At 44.4% G+C, this 21,459-nt stretch overlaps 1 protein-coding gene across 5 annotated transcripts in view; it reads left to right on the top strand.

Annotated features, from left to right (window-relative positions):
- LOC126456745 (uncharacterized) overlaps nt 1-21,459 on the top strand; it is a 271,037-nt gene that overhangs the window by 229,859 nt on the left and 19,719 nt on the right. For all 5 annotated transcript variants that reach the window (XM_050092492.1, XM_050092491.1, XM_050092490.1 and 2 more), the window contains 2 exons: nt 751-972; nt 1,659-1,944. In XM_050092492.1, the coding sequence (XP_049948449.1) occupies nt 751-972; nt 1,659-1,944 (508 nt within the window). The remainder of the gene's footprint in view (nt 1-750; nt 973-1,658; nt 1,945-21,459) is intronic.

Below are 21,459 nucleotides of genomic sequence, written 5' to 3'. Positions count from 1 at the left end.
TCTTTAAATATAATAAAATGCTACAGAAACATTATTTATAGTGTGGCTCTCACACCTCATGCGGACTGTCAGTTAACGCAATTTTGTGTGTAGTTTGGCATTTGTATCTTTAGATCAGCGCCACCCAGTAGTGTGAACATTGGAGACTGAGTTCTTACTATGCTAATAAACAGACACTTTTACCCTTCTGAAATTGTCATTTCTTGGATCGAGTCTGTGTATAACTGAATACTAGAAGAAGAATTTTTATGTTACGCTAAATCCAGAGCCCACCATACTGTGTCTTGTATTTAACATCGTAAGAAAACATGTGTAACTCTATGGTATTCTGAAATTGGCTGTGAGAAACAAATACTGAATTGTGGAAATAGAAAACATTAATTTATTTTTTAGGTATTTCAGAGGTTTGATTTCTGCAGTCAAACTTGAACAGTACTTACCTGTCAAAATGGAAACAGAGGAGCATATAATTTGTCTATGATGTAGGTTTTAGTTCCTCAGCAAAATATGAATTGAGATGTGTGTTGTATCTGTGGTCTGAACAGTGAAAATCTTTAGAAAGTAGTAAAGATAAATCAAAGTGGATCGCTTAGAGCTACAGTTAACATTTAAGGCTTTTCAGATTGAAAGAGAATTTTCTGAAAACTTGAAACATTTGTTACCATTCAACTTTTATCAGTATTTACATATAAATAAATTTGATGTTACTCTACCATCTGCCATAATCCATATTTGTTTTATGTTTTACAGAAATGGTATTCTGATATACTGGACCTTTTGAGGGACATTGTGGACTTCTCAATGTTCTTGGAACTGCATTTCCTGTTTACATCACTTTCAACTATCCTGCTTTTTACATGGTTTATCGTCCCATACTTCTATTTGGCTGATTACATGATGCTCTATGGATACACTGAAAATGAAGCATCACTCCTGCTCAGTATTATTGGTCTCACTAACTGCATTGGAATGGTACGTCAGTTGAAAGTACAATAAATGTGTTTGTTGTAAGAAAAGTTCTATCAACATGTAAATAATTTAGGAGTAAAGGAGGCAACTCAACTCAGTGAACAATAGAAGTGTGGAAACATCGACAACCACATAAAAAGAATAAATTGGCTACCCTTTAGATAAACCCTTTGAACTCTAGGTGCCTCTTTTGTGTACTTGTCGGCAACTCAGTTTCTACCATAGGATATGTTGTCTCTTTTACACCTAAATTATTTAAATATATTTGTAAATTTCATAGAGCTTTGCATACCAGTTGATTGAGAGTTTTGGGCTGTGAATGGACAGGTCATTGTAGCTCAAAGATTGGAATGTCCAGTTGTCTGTCTGCCTCCTCCCCATCTTTCTCCTCCCTGTCTCCCTCCTGCCCCTTCACTCCCATCTCCCCTTCCCCTGTGAATATCCACTTCAAAGTAAAGTATGATAATGGCTAAATAATGTGGTTCTGAAATAGCTAGAGTAAGTTTGTTGATTTCCAGAATTGATTATTGTTTTGTGGAAGTAATTTACTGAAATGGGTTGAAAGCATTTTGAATGGAAATTACCTACTATAAGTGCTGTCTGTTAAAACTTTTAAAATTAAGAGTAGAAGTTTTGTTACTGTTAATGGCCTTCTGTACATCAATTTCTCTGATGCTTGCCTTTTTCAGATTGCTCTTGGATGGGCTGGTGACAAACCCTGGGTGAATGTAACCAAGTCATATGCTTTGTGCTTAGTGATGTGTGGTGTGGCAACTGGATTAATGCCACTAGTCATTACTTCATACTGGATGTTGGCATTACTTTCAGCTCTATTTGGTTTATTTTTTGCATCTTCATTTTCATTTACTCCAGCCATTTTGGTGCAGCTAATACCTCTTGACCGTTTCACAACAGCTTATGGACTGATGCTGCTTTGTGAAGGAATTGGAAATCTTCTTGGCCCACCATTAGGAGGTAAGTGTAAAAGTACAGTCTGTAAGGTTGCTGAAGTCATTTGACAGTGTCCATAAAGGTCTGTGATTTACACTAAACTTAATTATGTAATAAGTTTACTTAAAGTATACTTAGTCAGTCACTTTGTGGTTTAAAGTGAAGCTCACTTTTGTACCATTTCAATTTTTTGGACACATTTATGTAGCCTACTTTGTTCAATATTAATTTTATATGAATGTGAATTCTTTTCCAGTATTTCATATTTTGCTTACCTATCTTCCCATTGTAATAAAAAGGAAAGACTATCACATTTTTGTGCAAAAAAAGAAAGAAAAATCACAATTAAAGTTACATATTAAGGAGGCTGATGCACAGAAAAATTTGACACCTTTCTAAAGTTAATGATTTTTTTTTCCTAGGGAACTCTTAGATTGTTCAGAAGTTCTAACACAAATCAGTTGACTTTATTGCTACTCCACAGTGATTAGAGAGCTGTTGTCAATGGACAAAACATTTACGTTAATACGTACTTATCATAATGGCAGTCAAATTAAGAAACTTCTCAGTAGAAGTCATGAGTGAAATGGTGAAATAAATGATCTAGATGAAGTGAATACCAGAATGAATTAGGGGGTAGTGATTTTCTCCAAAAATGTTGACTTGCGTAGTGAATGCAGTGAAGTGCTGGCACACTGGTGAAAGTTGCATGAAATAGTGATAATATTGACATACTAAACAAATTTCCATGTTTTGCATGTGGTTCTTAGTTGCAAGAAATTGGGCAACATGCTGACCATTGTGTGTGGAATGATTGAAGAAATGAATGTAAAGGCATTGCTAACAGTTTTGCAGTTGACTGTGAACGTGATTGTCACTCCAAAACTTAGTCATATTCACACAGATATGTTACATAGAAGTATTGTTTTGGCAAATGAACTGCAGAAAAAACACTGACTTGATAGAACCTGTGCAAAGCAATTTGTCTGTTGCACTTTGGTAGATAAGGAAATAATATGAAAATAAAAGGAAAGTTAAGTATGTACCTATCACTAAGACAAATCAGTAATGTTATCTGGGTGCCAGGTATAGACATTTGCAGTGTTGAGTATACATTATGATGCTGATGGCAGGCAACACACACCACAGTGTCTGTGTAATGATTCATAGACAGAGTAGCTGCAGCATACATGAGAACAATGGATATTCTTAACAGAGCTGATCATTTAGTCAGTCATATCACTGAAATAGTGGAAGTGTTTATTTTTTTTTTTTTTTTTTTTTTTTTTTTTTTTTTTTTTCGTGCTGTGCAAAAAGTACCAAAAGACAAGGAAGTTAATACCCACACCTCCAATACAGAAAGAGGAAAAAATAATTTAGAACCTTGTTTCTCAGATTTAAAGCTACACGCTGAAAAGAACTGACAGTGTACAATGTACAGATACTGAAGCAAGACTGTGAACCAGCAAGCAACACTTCATTACTGCTTTTGACAACAAGATCAAACATTGTATGGGATGCTGTGATGCAAAGATTAGAGGAACATTCAAACATTTTCTGAAAGATACACTCATGAAATAGATGATTTTGTATTTTTGACTGTTTTAAAATGTTCTACATGCAATAAAACAATGGAAAATCCAGTCTGGAATATCAACAATATTATGAAAAGGGTAGAATGCTACTCACTGTAAAGATTACACTTCTGAGTTGCAGACAGGCAAAATAGAAAGATGATTACATATAAGTTTTCAGCCAAATCCTTCATCAGAAAAGAGGAAAACACACACACACACACACACACACACACACACACACACACACACACACACACACACACTCTCGCTCTCTCTCTCTCTCTCTCTCTCTCTCTCTCTCTCTCTCTCTCTCTCTCTCTCTAACACAAGCAAGCCCACCTCACACACACATAGTGCTACTCCCTGCCAGATTGCAACACAAGTGCATTGAACGGCAGCAACAATTTGGAGAAGGGTTGTTCTGGGAAAGGAGAGGAATAGCAGATTGAGGAACAAGAATCAGTGCTGCCTGGTGAAGCATGTGGGGATTAAGGGTGACAGGATAGGGCTGACAAGCACAGCATCAGGAGGCTGTGGGTAATGGAGAGGAGGTGGAAGAATGGGGAGCAGAAAGGAGACGAGCAGAATAGAAAAAGACACAGGTGGATGTACTGGCAGAGAGCAGCGGACAACGAGGGTGATTGGAGGTGAATGGTGAGAAAGTGACAGGACAAAGGGAGGTGTTGTGTCGGTAGCTGGGCCGACACCGTGAAGTTGAGATGGCTGAAAATGCACGCTAGACTAACGCAGACGGGCGTGAAGTACTGGAACAGGCTACGTAATTAATGTTATTAAGAAAAGTACGTAGCTGTATTAATACTTATCTTTAATATCATTGTGGTACATCGATCTTGACGATACACAGGAGACTTTAATTACAATCACTGTATGGCTAATGGCGCCTTGCTAGTTTGTAGCCATTAACTTAGCTGATGGCTATTCTGTCTCTCGGCTAATGAGAGAGAAAGGCTTCGTACATCTGGTCGGTAGCTAGGTTCTCGTACAACTGGGGCGAGTGCTCTCTCGTATCACGAGACCTGCCTTGGTGGTGGCGCTAGGTCTGCGATTACACAGTGGCGACACGCGGGTCCGACATGTACTAAATGGACCGCGGCCGATTTAAGCTACCACCTAGCAAGTGTGGTGTCTGGCGGTGACACCACAGGAGGCAAGAATGGTTGGATGGAGGATGTGAGGAAGTAGGTTATCATAGGTTGAGGCCAGGTTGATTTTGGGAGTGGAGAATGTATTGCAACAGTAACTCCTGTCTGTGCAGTTCAGAAAAGCTCCTGGTGGAGAGGAGGATCAAGATGACTCAGATTGTGAAGTAGCCATTGAAAAAAATGTATGAGCAGCTGCATGATGTGCCAAAGGGTGGTGCACATTGCTCTTGGCGACTGTTTGATGGTGGGCATTCAGTCTCGTGTGCAGCTGGTTGGGAGTCATACCAACATAAAAGGCTGAACAGTGATTGCAGCAGAGCTGGAGTATACCATTGCTGCTTTCACAGGTGGCCCAACCTCTGATGTTATTGGATAACCTTGTGACAGGACTAAAGTGTTGGATGGAGGGATTGGGCAGGTCTTGCTGCTGGGTCTTTGATGGGGATATGATCCCTGTGACAAGGGGTTGGGATATGGAGTGGTATGGGGGATAGACGAGGACTTTGTGGAGGTTGGGTGGGCAATGGATCACCACTTTAGGAGGAGTGGGAAGAATCCTGTATAGGATGTTTCTAATTTCAGCTGTTGAAATGCAAATACTGTTGGTGGTTGTTGGGTTAAATGTCGAGACAGGTATGGATGGAGCCATTGGAGAGGTGGTGATAAATGTCTAGGAGGATGGCACACTGGGTTGAGAAGGCCCAAGTGAAGGGGTTGGAAACAAGGTGCTAAGGTTGTGAAAGAATGAGGACAGGGTGTCCTGGCCATGGGTCCAGAGCCTGAAGATATTGTCAATGAACCCAAACCAGACCAGGGGTTTTGGGAGGCTGGCAAGGTTTCCTCTCAGACGACCCGTAAACAGGTTGGCATAGGAAGGCGGCATGTTTGTGCCCATGGCTGTGCCGCAGATTTGTTTGTATACCTTTCCTACAAAGGAATAGTTGGGGTATGTCAGGAATGAAGGTAGTGGGTTTGGAGTCCGAAGGACATTGGGAGAAGTAGTGTTCCATGGTGCAAGACCATGAGCATGAGGGATGTTGGTGTAAGATGGTGTAAGGGGAAGTAGCGTCAACAGTAATGAGCAGGGATATAGGAGGTAAAAGTTTTGGAGTTGGAGGAGCCAGTGGCGGAAATGGTTGGTATCATTGATGTGGGAGGCTTCTAAGCAGGGATTGGAGGTGTTGTTCAACAGTAGGTTGGAGGTGGTGTTCAATTAGGACTGTAATTATTTCAGTGTTAGAACAATAACCAGCTGCAATGGGATGCCCAGTGTAGTTAGTTTGTGGATTTCGGGAGCATGTAGAAGGTGGGTGTGCAGAGTGTCACAGGAGTGAGGAGGGAAATGGATTCAGGGAGGGGGTCCTTTGAAGTACTTAAGGCTTTTAAGCAGGGATTGGAGGTTAAGTTTGACTTATGGTAAGGGGTCACTCTGGCAGAGTTTATAGGTCGAGGTGTCAGACAATTGGTGGAGGCCTTCCACCAATTAGTCACTGCAGTTCATAATGACAGTTGTGGTACCTTTGTCTGCAACTAGGATAAGGTCGGGATCTGTTTTGAGGTTGTGTATGATTGTCTTTTCTTCTGCTGGGTAGTTGATGTACTAAGGAATGGACTTGGAGAATGATCATGAGGCCAAGTTGGAGTTAAGAAATTCCTGGAAAGTTACTAGGGGAGTGGTTGGGGGAGAAGGGGGGGGGGGGAGAGGGACGATAATAGCTGGATGGTGGTGTGAAGTGGGAGAGGCAGGGTTCAATGTTGGAATTAAGTTGGCTTTGGTTGGAAGGATTGATGGCAAATAAGTTTCGTTTGGAGGAGTCAGGAGAAGGAGACTAGGTCTTTTAAGTCCATTATTGTTAAATTTAGGTGAAGGGGTGAAGGTGAGACCTTTGGACACAACTGAAACTTCCCCGAGACTGTGGATTTTGGTAGAAAGGTTAACAACAGTGTTTAGGCTCCGGGTTTAGTGGTGTGTTGGAAGGAAATTTAGGGGGATGTGGCAAGGCAACGTCATTTAGGCATCTCCTCCACCTCCACCCCTCCCATCTGACCACCATCTGGTTACCTTCCAGTAATTCCTTAATTACAACTCGGCCTCATCATCCTTCCCCAGGTCTCTTTCTAAGAACACTAACTTTTCAACAGACACAAGGACAACTGTACACAACCTCAAAACAGATCCTGACCTTATCATCCTAGCTGCAGATAAAGGTTCCACCACTGTCGTTACGAATTGTATTGACCAACTGATGGAAGACCTGTGCTAATTGTCTGACACCTCCACCTGTAAACACTACCCCCTTCCCAGAATCTCTTTCCTGAATTCATTTCCCTCCTCAGTCCTCTGACACGCCGCATACCCACCTTATACATGCTCCCCAAAATCCGCAAACAGACTGCCCTGGATGCCCCCATTGTAGCTAGATGTAGTGCTATCACTGAAAGAATTTTGGTCCTCATTGATCAATACCGCCAAACTATTGCCCAAAACAGAACCTCCCACTTCAAAGATACCAACCAACTCCCCACTATCCCCACCTCTTTACTTCCTGGATACGTACTTGTCACTGTTGATGCCACTTCCCGATACTCCAACATTGCACTTGTCCGTGGTCTTGATGCTATTCAACACCACTTCTCCCAGTGTCCTTCAGACTCCAAACACACTACCTGATTCCTCATATGTCATACTATTTCCTAACATTCTACCACTTCTCTATGAAGAGAAGGTATACAAAGAAATTAGCAGCACAGCCATGGGCACCCGCATTACACCCTCCTGTGCCTACCTGTTTGTGGGCTGTTTAGAGGAAGATCCTGGTGCAAGACCTGCCCAATCCACACACATAGTGCTTCGTGTGGGCCACCTATGAAAGCAGCTATGGTATACACCAGCTCTGCTGCAATCATTGTCAGCTTTTTATATTGGTATGACTATCAAATAGCAGTCCAGGCAAAGTCAGGACATGCGGGGACCAAGCAGCAGTCGGTATTGTAATTGTAAACTGTCCAAGCTGCATTGGTAAAGTATCGGAACTTCAAGCGCTGATAGAAAGCACCGAAGCTGAAATCATTATAGATACGGAAAGCTGGCTGAAGCCAGAGATAAATTCTGCCGAAATTTTTACAAAGGCACAGATGCTATTTAGAAAGGATAGATTGCATGCAACCGGTGGTGGCGTGTTTGTCGCTGTTAGTGGCAGTTTATCCTGTAGTGAATAGAAGTGGATAGTTCCTGTGAATTATTATGGGTGGAGGTTATACCCAACAACCGAGCTAGGTAAATAATTGGCACCTTTTACTGACCTCCCGGCTCAGCAACATTAGTGGCAGAACAACTGAGAGAAAATCTGGAATACATTTCACATAAATTTCCTCAGCATGTTATAGTCCTTGGTGGAGATTTCAATTTACCAGATATAGACTGGGACACTCAGATGTTTAGGACGGGTGGTAGGGACAGAGCATCGAGTGACATTATACTGAGTGCACTATCCGAAAATTACCTCGAGCAATTAAACAGAGAACTGACTTGTGGAGATAACATCTTGGACCTGCTGATAACAAACAGACCAGAACTTTTCGACTCTGTGTAAGTGCAGAACAGGGAATCAGTGATCATAAGGCCATTGCAGCATCCCTGAATATGGAAGTAATTAGGAATATAAAAAAAGGGAGGGAGGTTTATCTGTTCAGCAAGAGTAATAGAAGGCAGATTTCAGACTACCTAACAGATCAAAACAGAAAATTTCTGTTCCGACACTGACAGTGTTGAGTGTTTATGGAAAAAGTTCAAGGCAATCGTAAAATCCGTTTTAGGCAGGTACGTGCCAAGTAAAACTGTGAGGGACGGGAAAAACCCACCGTGGTTCAACAACAAAGTTAGGAAACTACTGTGCGAAAGCAAAGAGAGCTTCACTGCAAGTTTAAACGCAGCCAAAATCCCTCAGACAAACAGTAAATAAACGATGTCAAAGTTAGTGTAAGGAGGGCTATGCATGAAGCGTCAGTGAATTCAAAAGTAAAATTCTATGTACCGACTTGACAAAAAATCCTAGGAAGTTCTGGTGTTATGTTAAATCAGTAAGTGGATCGAAACAGCATATCCAGACACTCTGGGATGATGATGGCATTGAAACAGAGGATGACACGCGTAAAGCTGAAATACTGAATACCTTTTTCCAAAGCTGTTTCACAGAGGAAGACTGCACTGCAGTTCCTTCTCTAAATCACCGCACGAACGAAAAAATGGCTGACATCGAAATAAGTGTCCAAGGAATAGAAAAGCAACTGAAATCACTCAACAGAGGAAAGTCCACTGGACCTGACGGGATACCAATTCGATTTTACACAGCGTACGTGAAAGAACTTGCCCCCCTTCTAACAGCCATGTACCTCAAGTCTCTTGAACTGCAGGTTCCAATGATTGGAAAAGAGCACAGGTAGTCCCAGTTTTCAAGAAGGGTCATCGAGCAGATGCGCAAAACTATAGGCCTATATCTCTGACATCTATCTGTTGTAGACTTTTAGAACATGTTTTTTGCTCGCGTATCATGTCGTTTCTGGAAACCAGAATCTACTCTGTAGGAATCAACATGGATTCCAGAAACAGCGATCGTGTGAGACCCAACTCACTTTATTTGTTCATGAGACCCAGAAAATATTAGATACAGGCTCTCAGAAGAACACCGTGAATTCATTGTCCCAGGAAGGGGAAACTTTATTGACACATTCCTGGGGTCAGATACATCACATGATCACACTGACAGAACCACAGGCACATAGACACAGGCAACAGAGCATGCACAATGTCGGCACTAGTACAGTGTATATCCACCTTTCGCAGCAATGCAGGCTGCTATTCTCCCATGGAGACGATCGTAGAGATGCTGGATGTTGTCCTGTGGAACGGCTTGCCATGCCATTTCCACCTGGCGCCTCAGTTGGACCAGCGTTCGTGCTGGACGTGCAGACCGCGTGAGACGACGATTCATCCAGTCCCAAACATGCTCAATGGGGGACAGATCCGGAGATCTTGCTGGCCAGGGTAGTTGACTTACACCTTCTAGAGCACGTTGGGTGGCACGGGATACATGTGGACGTGCATTGTCCTGTTGGAACAGCAAGTTCCCTTGCCGGTCTAGGAATGGTAGAACGATGGGTTCGATGACGGTTTGGATGTACCGTGCACTATTCAGTGTCCCCTCGACGATCACCAGTGGTGTACGGCCAGTGTAGGAGATCACTCCCCATACCATGATGCCGGGTGTTGGCCCTGTGTGCCTCGGTCGTATGCAGTCCTGATTGTGGCGCTCACCTGCACGGCGCCAAACACACATACGACAATCATTGGCACCAAGGCAGAAGCGACTCTCATCGCTGAAGACGACACGTCTCCATTCGTCCCTCCATTCACGCCTGTCGCGACACCACTGGAGGCGGGCTGCACGATGTTGGGGCGTGAGCGGAAGACGGCCTAACGGTGTGCGGGACCGTAGCCCAGCTTCATGGAGACGGTTGCGAATGGTCCTCGCCGATACCCCAGGAGCAACAGTGTCCCTAATTTGCTGGGAAGTGGCGGTGCGGTCCCCTACGGCACTGCGTAGGATCCTACGGTCTTGGCGTGCATCCGTGCATCGCTGCGGTCCGGTCCCAGGTCGACGGGCACGTGCACCTTCCGCCGACCACTGGCGACAACATCGATGTACTGTGGAGACCTCACGCCCCACGTGTTGAGCAATTCGGCGGTACGTCCACCCGGCCTCCCGCATGCCCACTATACGCCCTCGCTCAAAGTCCGTCAACCGCACATACTGTTCACGTCCACGCTGTCGCAGCATGCTACCAGTGTTAAAGACTGCGATGGAGCTCCGTATGCCACGGCAAACTGGCTGACACTGACGGCGGCGGTGCACAAATGCTGCGCAGCTAGCGCCATTCGACGGCCAACACCGCGGTTCCTGGTGTGTCTGCTGTGCCGTGCGTGTGATCATTGCTTGTACAGCCCTCTCGCAGTGTCCGGAGCAAGTATGGTGGGTCTGACACACCGGTGTCAATGTGTTCTTTTTTCCATTTCCAGGAGTGTATATATATATGTGTGTGTGTGTGTGTGTGTGTGTGTGTGAGAGAACTAGTAGATAGTGTTCCATGCGGCTTTTCGCGGATGATGCTGTAGTATACAGAGAAGTTGGAGCATTAGAAAATTGCAGTGGAATGCATGAAGATCTGCAGCGGATAGGCACTTGGTGCAGGGAGTGGCAACTGACCCTTAACGTAGACAAATGTAATGTATTGCGAATACATAGAAAGAAGAATCCTTTATTGTATGAGTATATGATAGCGGAACAAACACTGGTAGCAGTTACTTCTGTAAAATATCTGGGAGTATGCGTACGGAACGATTTGAAGTGGAATGATCATTTAAAATTAGTTGTTGGTAAGGTGGGTGCCAGGTTGAGATTCATTGGGAGAGTCCTTAGAAAATGTAGTCCATCAACTAAGGAGGTGGCTTACAAAACACTCGTTCGACCTATACTTGAGTATTGCTCATCGGTGTGGGATCTGTACCAGGTTGGGTTGACAGAGGAGATAGAGAAGATCCAAAGAAGAGTGGCGCGTTTCGTCACAGGGTTATTTGGTAAGCGTGATAGCGTTACAAGGATGTTCAGCAAACTCAAGTGGCAGACTCTGCAAGAGAGGTGCTCTGCATCGCGGTGTAGCTTGCCGTCCAGGTTTTGAGAGGGTGCGTTTCTGGATGAGGTATCGAATATATTGCTTCCCCCTACTTATACCTCCCGAGGAGATCACGAATGTAAAATTAGGGAGATTCGAGTGCGCACGGAGGCTTTCAGACAGTCTTTCTTCCCGCGAACCATACGTGGCTGGAACAGGAAAGGGAGGTAATGACAGGGGCACGTAAAGTGCCCTCCGCTACACACAGTTGGGTGGCTTGCGGAGTATAAATGTATATGTAGATGTAGATGTCATCATAGTGACTATGGTTATGAAAGTTAATAAATCTGCCAAGAGGGCTAGGAGAGTGTTTCTAGTAGAAAGAGCAGAGAAGCAGTTGTTAGCATCTCACTTAGACAGTGAACTTCAGTTATTCAGTTCCAGAATGACGGCCATTGAGGAATTATGGATTAAGTTTCAACAGATTGTAAATTGTGCTCTGGACAAGTATATGCCTAGTAAGTGGATAAAGGATGGAAAGGACCCACCGTGGTTTAATAATGAAATTCGGAAAATGGTGAGGAAGCAAAGGCTGCCACACTCTCTGTTCAGAAGAGAACGAGCAAATAACGACAGACAAAGATTAGCAGATATTTGTATGTCTGTGAAAAGATCTATGCACAAATCATACAACAGCTGCCAGTGTCATACATTGGCTAAAGATCTGGCGGATAACCTAAAAAAAATTCTTATCCTATGTAAAGTCAGTAAACGGATGTAAGGCTTCCATCCAGTCACTTGTAGCCCAGTCAGGTTTAGCAATAAAAGATAGTGAAAGGAAGGCTGAAGTTTTAAATTCCACATTTAAGAAATCATTTGTGCAAGAGAATTGTTCAAACATAGTCATTGACAATCACACAGAGTCCCTTATGGATGACATAGTAATAAGTAGAGACTGGATTATGTGCATCATGAAAACCTTAAAATATGCATGAAAAGTGTTGAAATATGCAAGATCAAATAGTAAAAAAACATGGTAGTTAGTCCGTGCATTTTATCTGACAAAGTCGAACCTGTGCATATCAGTTACGAGGAAGAGCGCCGGCCATGCGAAAAATCGATACAATTAAAACGCTGTTATCCTGTTCTGAATACTTTCTGTTAGAGGTTAGAAATGGAGCATTTCTGGGATTATTTTCTAAAAAATTGCAAAATGGGGACGCGTACCGTGTTTCAAGAATTGTTCTTTCTTTGCTGTTGTCAGAAACGAGTAGGTGCGATGCGAGTGAGTCGCAGCTTAACAAAAAATATGTACAGAACCAACTTAAAGATACATTGCACGCAGAGGGACATGTTCAAAAATTTTATTTAGAGAACAGCCATGAATTTTTTTGAACAGAATTAACTTATAATTAATACTATAGGCCCAAAGCATCATTTACAATTTATTTTACATTTTTCTGCTATTGTAAACATAAACTACCAAGTACTATTCCAAATGTTCGGTAGTAAGATTGTGTCTTCGATCACTCAAAACATTTTTATAAGCAGAAAAGAACAATTCTACATCAGCTGAGGTACCTGGGCGGTATTTGAATTTGAGTACTATGTTGGCACTTATTGTTTCTGGTTAAAGTTCACCTGTCCCATTAATAAAACTGTCAATTTGGCGGAAGGATTGAAAGCCTGGGTTATGGTTTAAAATGTTTTCAAACTTTTAAGTTTTCTTGGGAGTATCTCTGGCAATGAGGAGTTCACTGGAATAATTTTATTCATTAACTGAAAAGATTCATTCTACACCAAACCTAGGGTTTCAATCTTTTTAATACTTGCAGGTATATTGAAAAAAATGAATACTAATCACAACAATGTCTTTTTTTAATACCGGAATCACTAAAAGCTTCCTTGCACTGACAAACTGCCAAAGCCTCTGCACTATTGAAGTCGTTTACTACCCCTCTTAATGGCCTCGGAATGTTCTTTGTAAAACACAACTTTGACCCACATACCCCAACGAGTTACCACTGGTTCTGGAGGTAAAGGCACATTTGGTAGTTTTTCTTTGTAGGTCTTGATGCGAGCAGGAGCCTTTAGAAACACTTTCTTTGTGGATGAAATCAGTTTATTTACATTCACAAACATGAGACATACTTCTTCAGCAAGGTGGTGTAATCCATGAGCAAAGCACATCACATGAATCAGATTGGGATAAAATGCTCAGAGGGTTTTTCCTGCTTTGGTCATATAGGGAGCAACATCTGAAATAAACACAAACACCCTTTCATCTGCAGAAGACTCTGGAAATGTTTTCTGATACCCTCATTCACAAATCTGGCAATTGTAGAATGATTTACTTCAAGTTCTTTGCAGGCTGCTAAATAGGAAGAAAAAGGCTTTTCTTTTAAAGCACCAACAATTGAATTTGCAATGTAACAGCCACATGTGTTTGTAGTTTCGTCAACTGAAATCCAGATAATGCTGTCCTTGAGTTCATTGCGTATTTCTTCCACAGCATTTGCGTAAATTGTCGGTATGTAATTTTTTTGCAATGTTAATTCATCGGGTACATTTTGATTTAAGCAATATTTGTGCAGGAAGCCTTTGAGGATAGGGTTTGTAAGTTTGTGAAGAAGAATGTTGTTTGCAATGAATACTTCACATAGATCCATGTTAAACTTGCGTTTTTGTATACGTTAGGACAGATCCCTGCTACTGCAACTTGCTGTTGTCAGAAGTTGTTGTTGTGGTCCTTTCTTCTGCATTCCTGCGATATGAAGACTTGTCTTGACATGCTGGTTTATTTGAAACTTTATTGCATGAAACGTTTTTCTTGGAAACTCGACAGTATAAAACAATTAAGTCATATGTAAATGTTGTAAGATGGTCAGCTATCCATGAAATGACATTTCTTCTTTTTGGATGGCATGGCACACGACACATTACGCACTTCATGTCGTAAACATGTTTAACTGTGTACAAGCTAAATTTAAACAATGGACGTGCGACTAATAGCTTGCGTAGTAATTTAATTGTTGCCGATGTGTATGGTGTGACAGCAGAGGGGATTAACCGGGGATGCAGGTGCAGGAGCATTGACTGACTGCCTGTTCGTGTTGCTCTCCCGTAATGATTTCGCTAGGCAATGGCCTCTTGGTTAGCAATTGCACACACTTCTAGGTTGTGGTCAATCTGTGAGACATCAAAACTAGATCGAGTTAGATACTGCCCATCTAATTTTTTAAAATATTGTAAACATAGAGCAAAAATATCCATTGTCACTAGTTTTTAGTTAAAATATGCAATAACCGGTGAAAAGTAGCCAAATATGCAAATGCAACGTGCAAATGCATATAATCAGGTTTCTAAAAATAAGCATCCCTGGCATAGAGAAGCAACTGAAAGAGTTCAAAACAAATAAGTCACCATGTCCAGATGGAATCCTAGTTCGGTTTTACAAAGAGTACTCACATAATTTGACCCTTATTTAGTTTGAATTTATTGCAAATCTCGTGACCTGTGCCAAGTGACTGGAAAAGAGTGCTGGTGACTGCTTTACATAACGAGGTGAAAAATGGATCCACAGAATTACAGACCAGTATCCTTAACATCTGTTGATGCAGAATTCTAATAGCATATTCTGAGTTCAAAAATAATAAATTTCATAGAGACCGAAAAGCTGATTCCCACAAATCAGCATGGTTTTAGAAAGAATCACTAGTGCAAAACCTAGCTTGCTCTTTTTTCACATGATATACTGTGAACTGTGGATGAAAAGCAACAGGCAGATTCCATATTTCTAGATTTCCAAAAAGCATTTGACGGAGTACCTGTTGACTGTTGATGAAGGAAGGTACATGCATATGAGATAGGCTCCCACATATGTGATTGGGTCGAAGACTTCGTAAGTAATAGAACACAGTATATTGTCCTGTACAGCGAGTGTTCATCACAGGCAGGCATGGCATCAGGAGTTCCTTAGGGAAGTGTTATAGAACTGTTACTATTTCCTGTACACATAAATGATCTGGCAGACAGGGTGGGAGACAATCTGCAGTTGTTAGCTGATGGTGCTGTTGTGTACAGGAAGGTGTCAAAGATAAGTGACTGAAGGTTGATACAAGATGATCTAGACAAAATTTCTAATTAGTATGGTGAATGGCAGCTGGCTCTTAATGTAGAAAAATGTGAGTTAATGCGGATGAGTAGGAAAAACAAACCCTTAATGCAGCATTAGTAGTGTCCTGCTTGACACAGTCATGTTGATTAAATATCTGGGTGTAACATTGCAAAGTGATACGCAATGGAACGAGCATGTGAGTATTGTGGTAGGGCAGGTGAATAGTCTTCTTTGATTTGTTGGGAGAATTTTAGGAAAGTGTGGTTCATCTGTAAAGGAGACTGCTTGTAGGACACTGGTGCAACCAATTCTTGAGTACTGCTCAAGTGTTTGGGATTTGCACCAGGTTAAATTGAAAGAAGACCTGGAAGCAATTCCGTGGAGAGTGGTCGGAGTGGGTGGCATCAGGACGGATGACACACGATCAAGTGTAGTCCATCATCTCTTGCTGGTGGTGTAACACCAGCAGTCTCTAAGTGTTCACGAGCTCAATTCAATGCTCAGAAGTACGACCCCAAATCGTTTCCTCCCTGGCCACACCTTGGGAGGAACGTCAGGCTAAGGATGGCAGCGGATCTTATTCACCCTGGTACCTTGTATGTTAGAGAGCTGATGGGGAATCTTTCATGATGATGAAGCCTCACTTTTTTGTTTAGCATTTAGAGGACAAATTCGGGGAGGTGGAGGGCTTGTCCAAAATGAGATCTGGGTCACTCTTGATCAAAACAGCATCCTCTGTCCAGTCATGGGACTTACTCGCTTGTGACAAGCTGGGGGATGTTTCTGTAACCATCACACCCCATAAGAGCTTAAGTATGGTCCAGAGTGTCATATATCACAGAGACCTCCTTTTGCAGTCCAACGATGATCTCACGCCAATTTAGAGCAGCGAGGTGTACATTTCGTGTGGCGTGTCCACCAGGGTCCGAAGGATAATCAGGTTGCCACCAGTGCTTTCCTCTTGGCCTTTGAGGGTGATACATTACACGAGGAGGTCAAGGTGATGGTCTGCTGGTGCGATGTAAAGCCCTATATCCATCTGCCGATGTGGTGCTTTAGGTGCCGGAAGTTCGGCCATATGTCTTCCCGCTGTATTTCCAGCGTCACTTGCCGAGATTGTGGATGCCCATAACATCCCAATACTCCATGTGCCCCGCCTCCCATCTGTGTCAACTGCGGAGAGCACCATTCGCCGTGCTCACCTGACTGCAGGATTCTCCAGAAAGCAGTTCTGGCACCATGAGCTCCGCCAACCCAGCTCACCTCTCAGGGCCAGAAGACTATACCTGCCCCTTTGATGATGGGGGCATTTCCCTCTCTGTTGCTCCTGCACCACCTACTTTGGGAACAACACCCCCCCCCCCTTCGCCCTCCCCCCAAATCATCGGTGACGTCTGTCCCCACTTCTAAGCTGGAGAAGTGTAAGTATTCTTCGGCTTCTCTCACTAGGAAGGGGTCCCTTGAGTCACTCCCTTCCCAGGTTTCTTCTAGTGGGAGAGACGACACCTGCCAGTTGCTGAAGACCCCAAAAGCAGGTGGTCATAGGGCTTCATGCTCATCCTCTGTTCCGCAGACAGAGCCAGTGAAGTCCTCCCAGCCAAGGAAACCCAAGGAGCAGCGAGAGAAATCCAAAAAGAAAACCCCTAAGACCAAGGAAATTGCGGTGGCACCAATGCCACCTCTACCTACAACCTCTGTGGCTGACGATGGGGTGGAGATTTTGGCGACCGCCGAGGACCTAGATCTCGCCAGACCGTCATGCACAATGGATATAGACTGCTCAGGCAACAAATCAGAGGCAGCAGATGACTCTGACGCATAAACTGCCTTATCGTGAGACTGAGAAGGCATGGAACATTCAATGTCATCCTCCAGTGGAATTGCGGCGGTTTTTTCCACCGCCTGGCTGAGCTATGGCAACTGTTAAGCTTTACACCTGCTATCTGCATTGCCCTCCAGGAAACCTGGTTTGCGGCAGTGTGGACCCCTACCCTCTGCGGCTATAAGCGATATTACAGGAACTGTAGCGACTATAATAGTGTTAGGTGGAGTTTGCGTTTATGTCCTAAACTCGGTCTGTAGTGATCATGTTCACCTTCAAACCCCTCTTGAATGTACTAGCTGCACTGATAGATCAACTCCCTGAACCTTTCCTACATCTGGGAGATTTTAATGCCCATATCCCCTTGTGGGGTGGTACCATGCTTACTGGCCAAGGCAGAGATGTCGAAACTTCACTGTCTCAGTTTGACCTCTGCCTCTTAAATATTGGGGCCGCCACACAATTCGGTGTGGCTCATGGTAGTTACTCGGCCATTGATTTATCACTTTGCAGCCCCGGACTTCTCCCATCTATCCACCGGAGAGCACATGACAACCTGTCTGGTAGTGACCACTTCCCCATCTTCCTGTCACTGCCCCAGCTTCAGGCCTGCGAACGCCATCCAAGATGGGCTTTGGACAAGGGGAACTGAGGAACTTTCACCTCTGCTGTCACCGCTGAATCTCCCCCACTTGGTAACATCGATGTGATGGTTGAGCAGGTGACTAGCACAATTGTTTCTGCGGCAGAAAACGCGATCCCTCACTCTTTAGGGTGTCCGAGGCGTAAGGCAGTCCCTTGGTGGTAGACGGAAGTCGCTGAAGCAATTAAGGAGCGTTGGCGAGCTCTACGGCGGCATAAGCAGCACCCTTTCCTGGAGCGCCTCATAGCCTTTAAACGGCTCCGTGCCCGTGTTCGTTACCTTATCAATCAACGGCAGAAGGAGTATTGGGAGAGACATGTCTCCACCATTGGGTGCCACGCGGAACTTTCCCAGGTCTGGGCAAAGATCAACGTCTTTTTGGGTACCAGTCCCCAACAGCTGCCCCTGGTGTTACCATAAATGGTGAGTTATGTACTGACGCAAAGGCGATTGCTGAGCACTTTGCTCGAGCCTCTGCATCGGAGAATTAACACCCAGCCTTTCGCACAATACAACACGGCAGCCGGAAGGGAACGTCCTTTCATTCACTACATGCTGCAGTGAATCCTATAACACCCCATTTACAGAGTGGGAGCTCCTCAGTGCCCTTGCACATTGCTGCGACACAGCTCCTGGGTCTGATCGCTTCCACAGCCAGATGATTAAACATCTCTCATCTGACTACAAGTGACATCTCCTTGTCGTCTTCAACCGGATCTGGTGTGATGGCATCTTTCCATCGCAATGACAGGAGGGCACCATCATTCCGGTGCTCAAACCCGGTAAAAACCCACTTGATGTTGCTAGCTATCGGCCCATCAGCCTCACCAGCATTCTTTGTAAGCTGCTGGAACGTATGATATGTCGGTGTTTGGGTTGGGTCCTGGAGTCATGTGGCTTGCTGCCTCCATGTCACCTGTGGCTTCTGCGAGGGTCACCCTACCACTGATAATCTTGTGTCCATCGAGTCTGCCATCTGAACAGCTTTTTCCAGAGGGCAACACCTGAGTGCCGTCTTTTTGACTTACGTAAAGCATACGTCATGCACTTTCTGTGTCCAAGTTGGTGACTCCCATAGTTCCATCCATATCCAGGAGAATGGAGTCCTGCAGGGCTCTGTATTGAGTGTCTCTCTCTATTTTTAGTGGTCATTAATGGTCTACCAGCAGCTGTCGGGCCCTCTGTCTCACCTTCTCTGTATGCAGATGGCTTCTGAATTTCGTACTGCTGCTCCAGTACTGTTGTTGTTGAGCAATGCCTCCAGGGAGCCATCCACAAGGTGCAGTCACGGGCTCTAGCCCACGGCCTCCAATTTTCAGCCGCAAAGTCGTGTGTCGTCTGTCAGCATCGTACTGTTCATCCGGAACCTGCACTTTACCATAATGACGATCCACTCACTGTAGTGGAGACATATCAGTTCCTAGGATTGGTTTTCAATGCTCGATTGACTTGGCTCCCTCATCTTCATCAGCTTAAGCAGATGTGCTGGCAGCACCTCAGTGCCATCCGTTGCCTGAGCAACACCAATTAGGGTGCAGATCATTCTATGCTGCTGCAGCTCTACAGAGCCCTTGTCCAATCCCGAATTGACTATGGAAGTGTGTTTTATGGTTTGGCAGTGCCTTCAGCATTGTATTTACTCAGCCCTGTGCACTAATGTGGGGTTGGATTAGTGACAGTAGCTTTTAGGAAGAGTCTGGTGACCGTACTGGTGGAGGCTGGTGTCCCTCTGCTGCAGATCAGACGTGCGCAATTGCTCGCCATTTACACGGCACACATTCATAGTTCCCCTGAGCATCTGAATTACGGTCTCCTTTTCCCACACTCGACCGTCCATCTCCCGTGCCGGCAGCCCAGATTGAGGCTAACGATTGCGGTTTGTATGCGGACCCTTCTCTTCAAACTGGAGTTCTTCCCTTTTCCACCTCTATTTGCGGTTCGTTCACGTACACCTTGGCCGCAGCTTCGTCTGGACCTTTTGTTAACCCCGCCACACTCCACTGTCACTTCCTCTCGATTCCTTACGTGTTCCTGGGCTATGAAGTGGTTTACAGCGACGGCTCAGTGGCTGATGGTTGTGTAGGCTTCGCATATGTTCAGGGAGGACATATTGAGCAGCACTCATGCCAGTTGGCTGCAGTGTTTTCACTGCAAAGCTGGCGGCCATATCTCGTGCTCTTGAGTTCATCCACTCATGCCCTGGCCAGTCATATCTCCTGTGTACTGACTCATTGAGCAGCCTACAAGTTATCGACCAGTGCTACCCACGCCACCCTCTGGTAGCGTCCATTCAGGAGTCCATCTATGCCCTGGAACAGTCCTTGCCATTCTGTGGTGTTTGTGTGGACCCCAGGACACGTTGTAATCCCCGGCAATGAACTTGCCGACAGGCTGGCCAAACAGGTGACGCGGAAACCGTTTCTGGAGATATGCACCTCCGAAACTGACCTGCGTTCTGTCTTACACCGTAGGGTTTTCCGGCTTCAGGAGGCGGAATTGCACAACAGCACGCACAACAATCTGCGTGTCATTAAGGAGACTATGAATGTGTGGAAGTCTTCCATGCAGGCCTCTCGCAGGGAATCAGTTGTCCTCTGCCAGCTCCGCATTGGCAATACGTGGCTAACGCATGGTTACATACTCCATCGCGAGGGCCCACCTCAGTGTCGCTGTGGCTCCCAAATGACAGTCGTCCACCTCTTCCTATACTGCCCACTTTCAGCTGCTCTCCGGCAGACTTTTAACTTCCTCAGCACCCTGCCTTCGGTGTTGGGCAACAATGCCTCCACAGCATCTTTAGTTTTACATTTTATGCACGATAGTGGGTTTTATACTACTATCTAGGTTTTAGCGCAAGTCCTTTGTCCCTCTGTGTCCTCCACCTTAGTGCTTTTAGGGTGGAGGTTTTAATGTATTGCGTTGTGGCTGGCTTTCCCTTTTTATTCTCGTGGTTGGCCACACTGTAATCTGCTTTCATGTTTTACTCTCTTCTGTTTCTAGCGTCTCTCTGTTGTTTTATTGTCCTCTTTTGTTCCTTTTAGTATTCGTTGCCTTCCCTCCACTCTTGTGGCTTTTCCTTTCTTTCCGTTTTGTGTTACATGTTTCGTCCGTTTTATTCTCACACTTGGGGCATTGTTTTATTAGGACCAAGAGACCGATGACCTTGTAGTTTGGTCCCTTCTCCCGCCTCTAAACAAACCAACCAACCAACCAACCAACCAACCAACCAACCATAACCTCCTAACACTGTGCTTGTCAGCCCCATGCTGTCACCTCTAGTATCTGCATGTTCCACCAAGCTGTGCTGATTCCTCTTCCCCAACCTGCTATCCCTCCCCTTTCCCTGCCTCACCCTGCTTTGAGTGTGTGTGTGTGTGTGTGTGTGTGTGTGTGGTGTTTTTCCTATTTTTTGAAGGAAGCTTTGGCTGAAGGTGTATATGTAAATGTCCTTTCATTGTTTGTCTCTGCAACTCACAGTGTCGTCCTTATGGTGAGTAGCATCTACCCTTTTCATGATATTGTACATGCCATAAACGTAAATGGAACAT

This window comes from Schistocerca serialis, chromosome 2 (genome assembly GCF_023864345.2).
Source record: "Schistocerca serialis cubense isolate TAMUIC-IGC-003099 chromosome 2, iqSchSeri2.2, whole genome shotgun sequence".
In the NCBI taxonomy this organism is placed as follows: domain Eukaryota; kingdom Metazoa; phylum Arthropoda; class Insecta; order Orthoptera; family Acrididae; genus Schistocerca; species Schistocerca serialis.
Note: the sequence above shows the minus strand (reverse complement) of the source record. Positions and strands in the feature narration are given on the sequence as shown.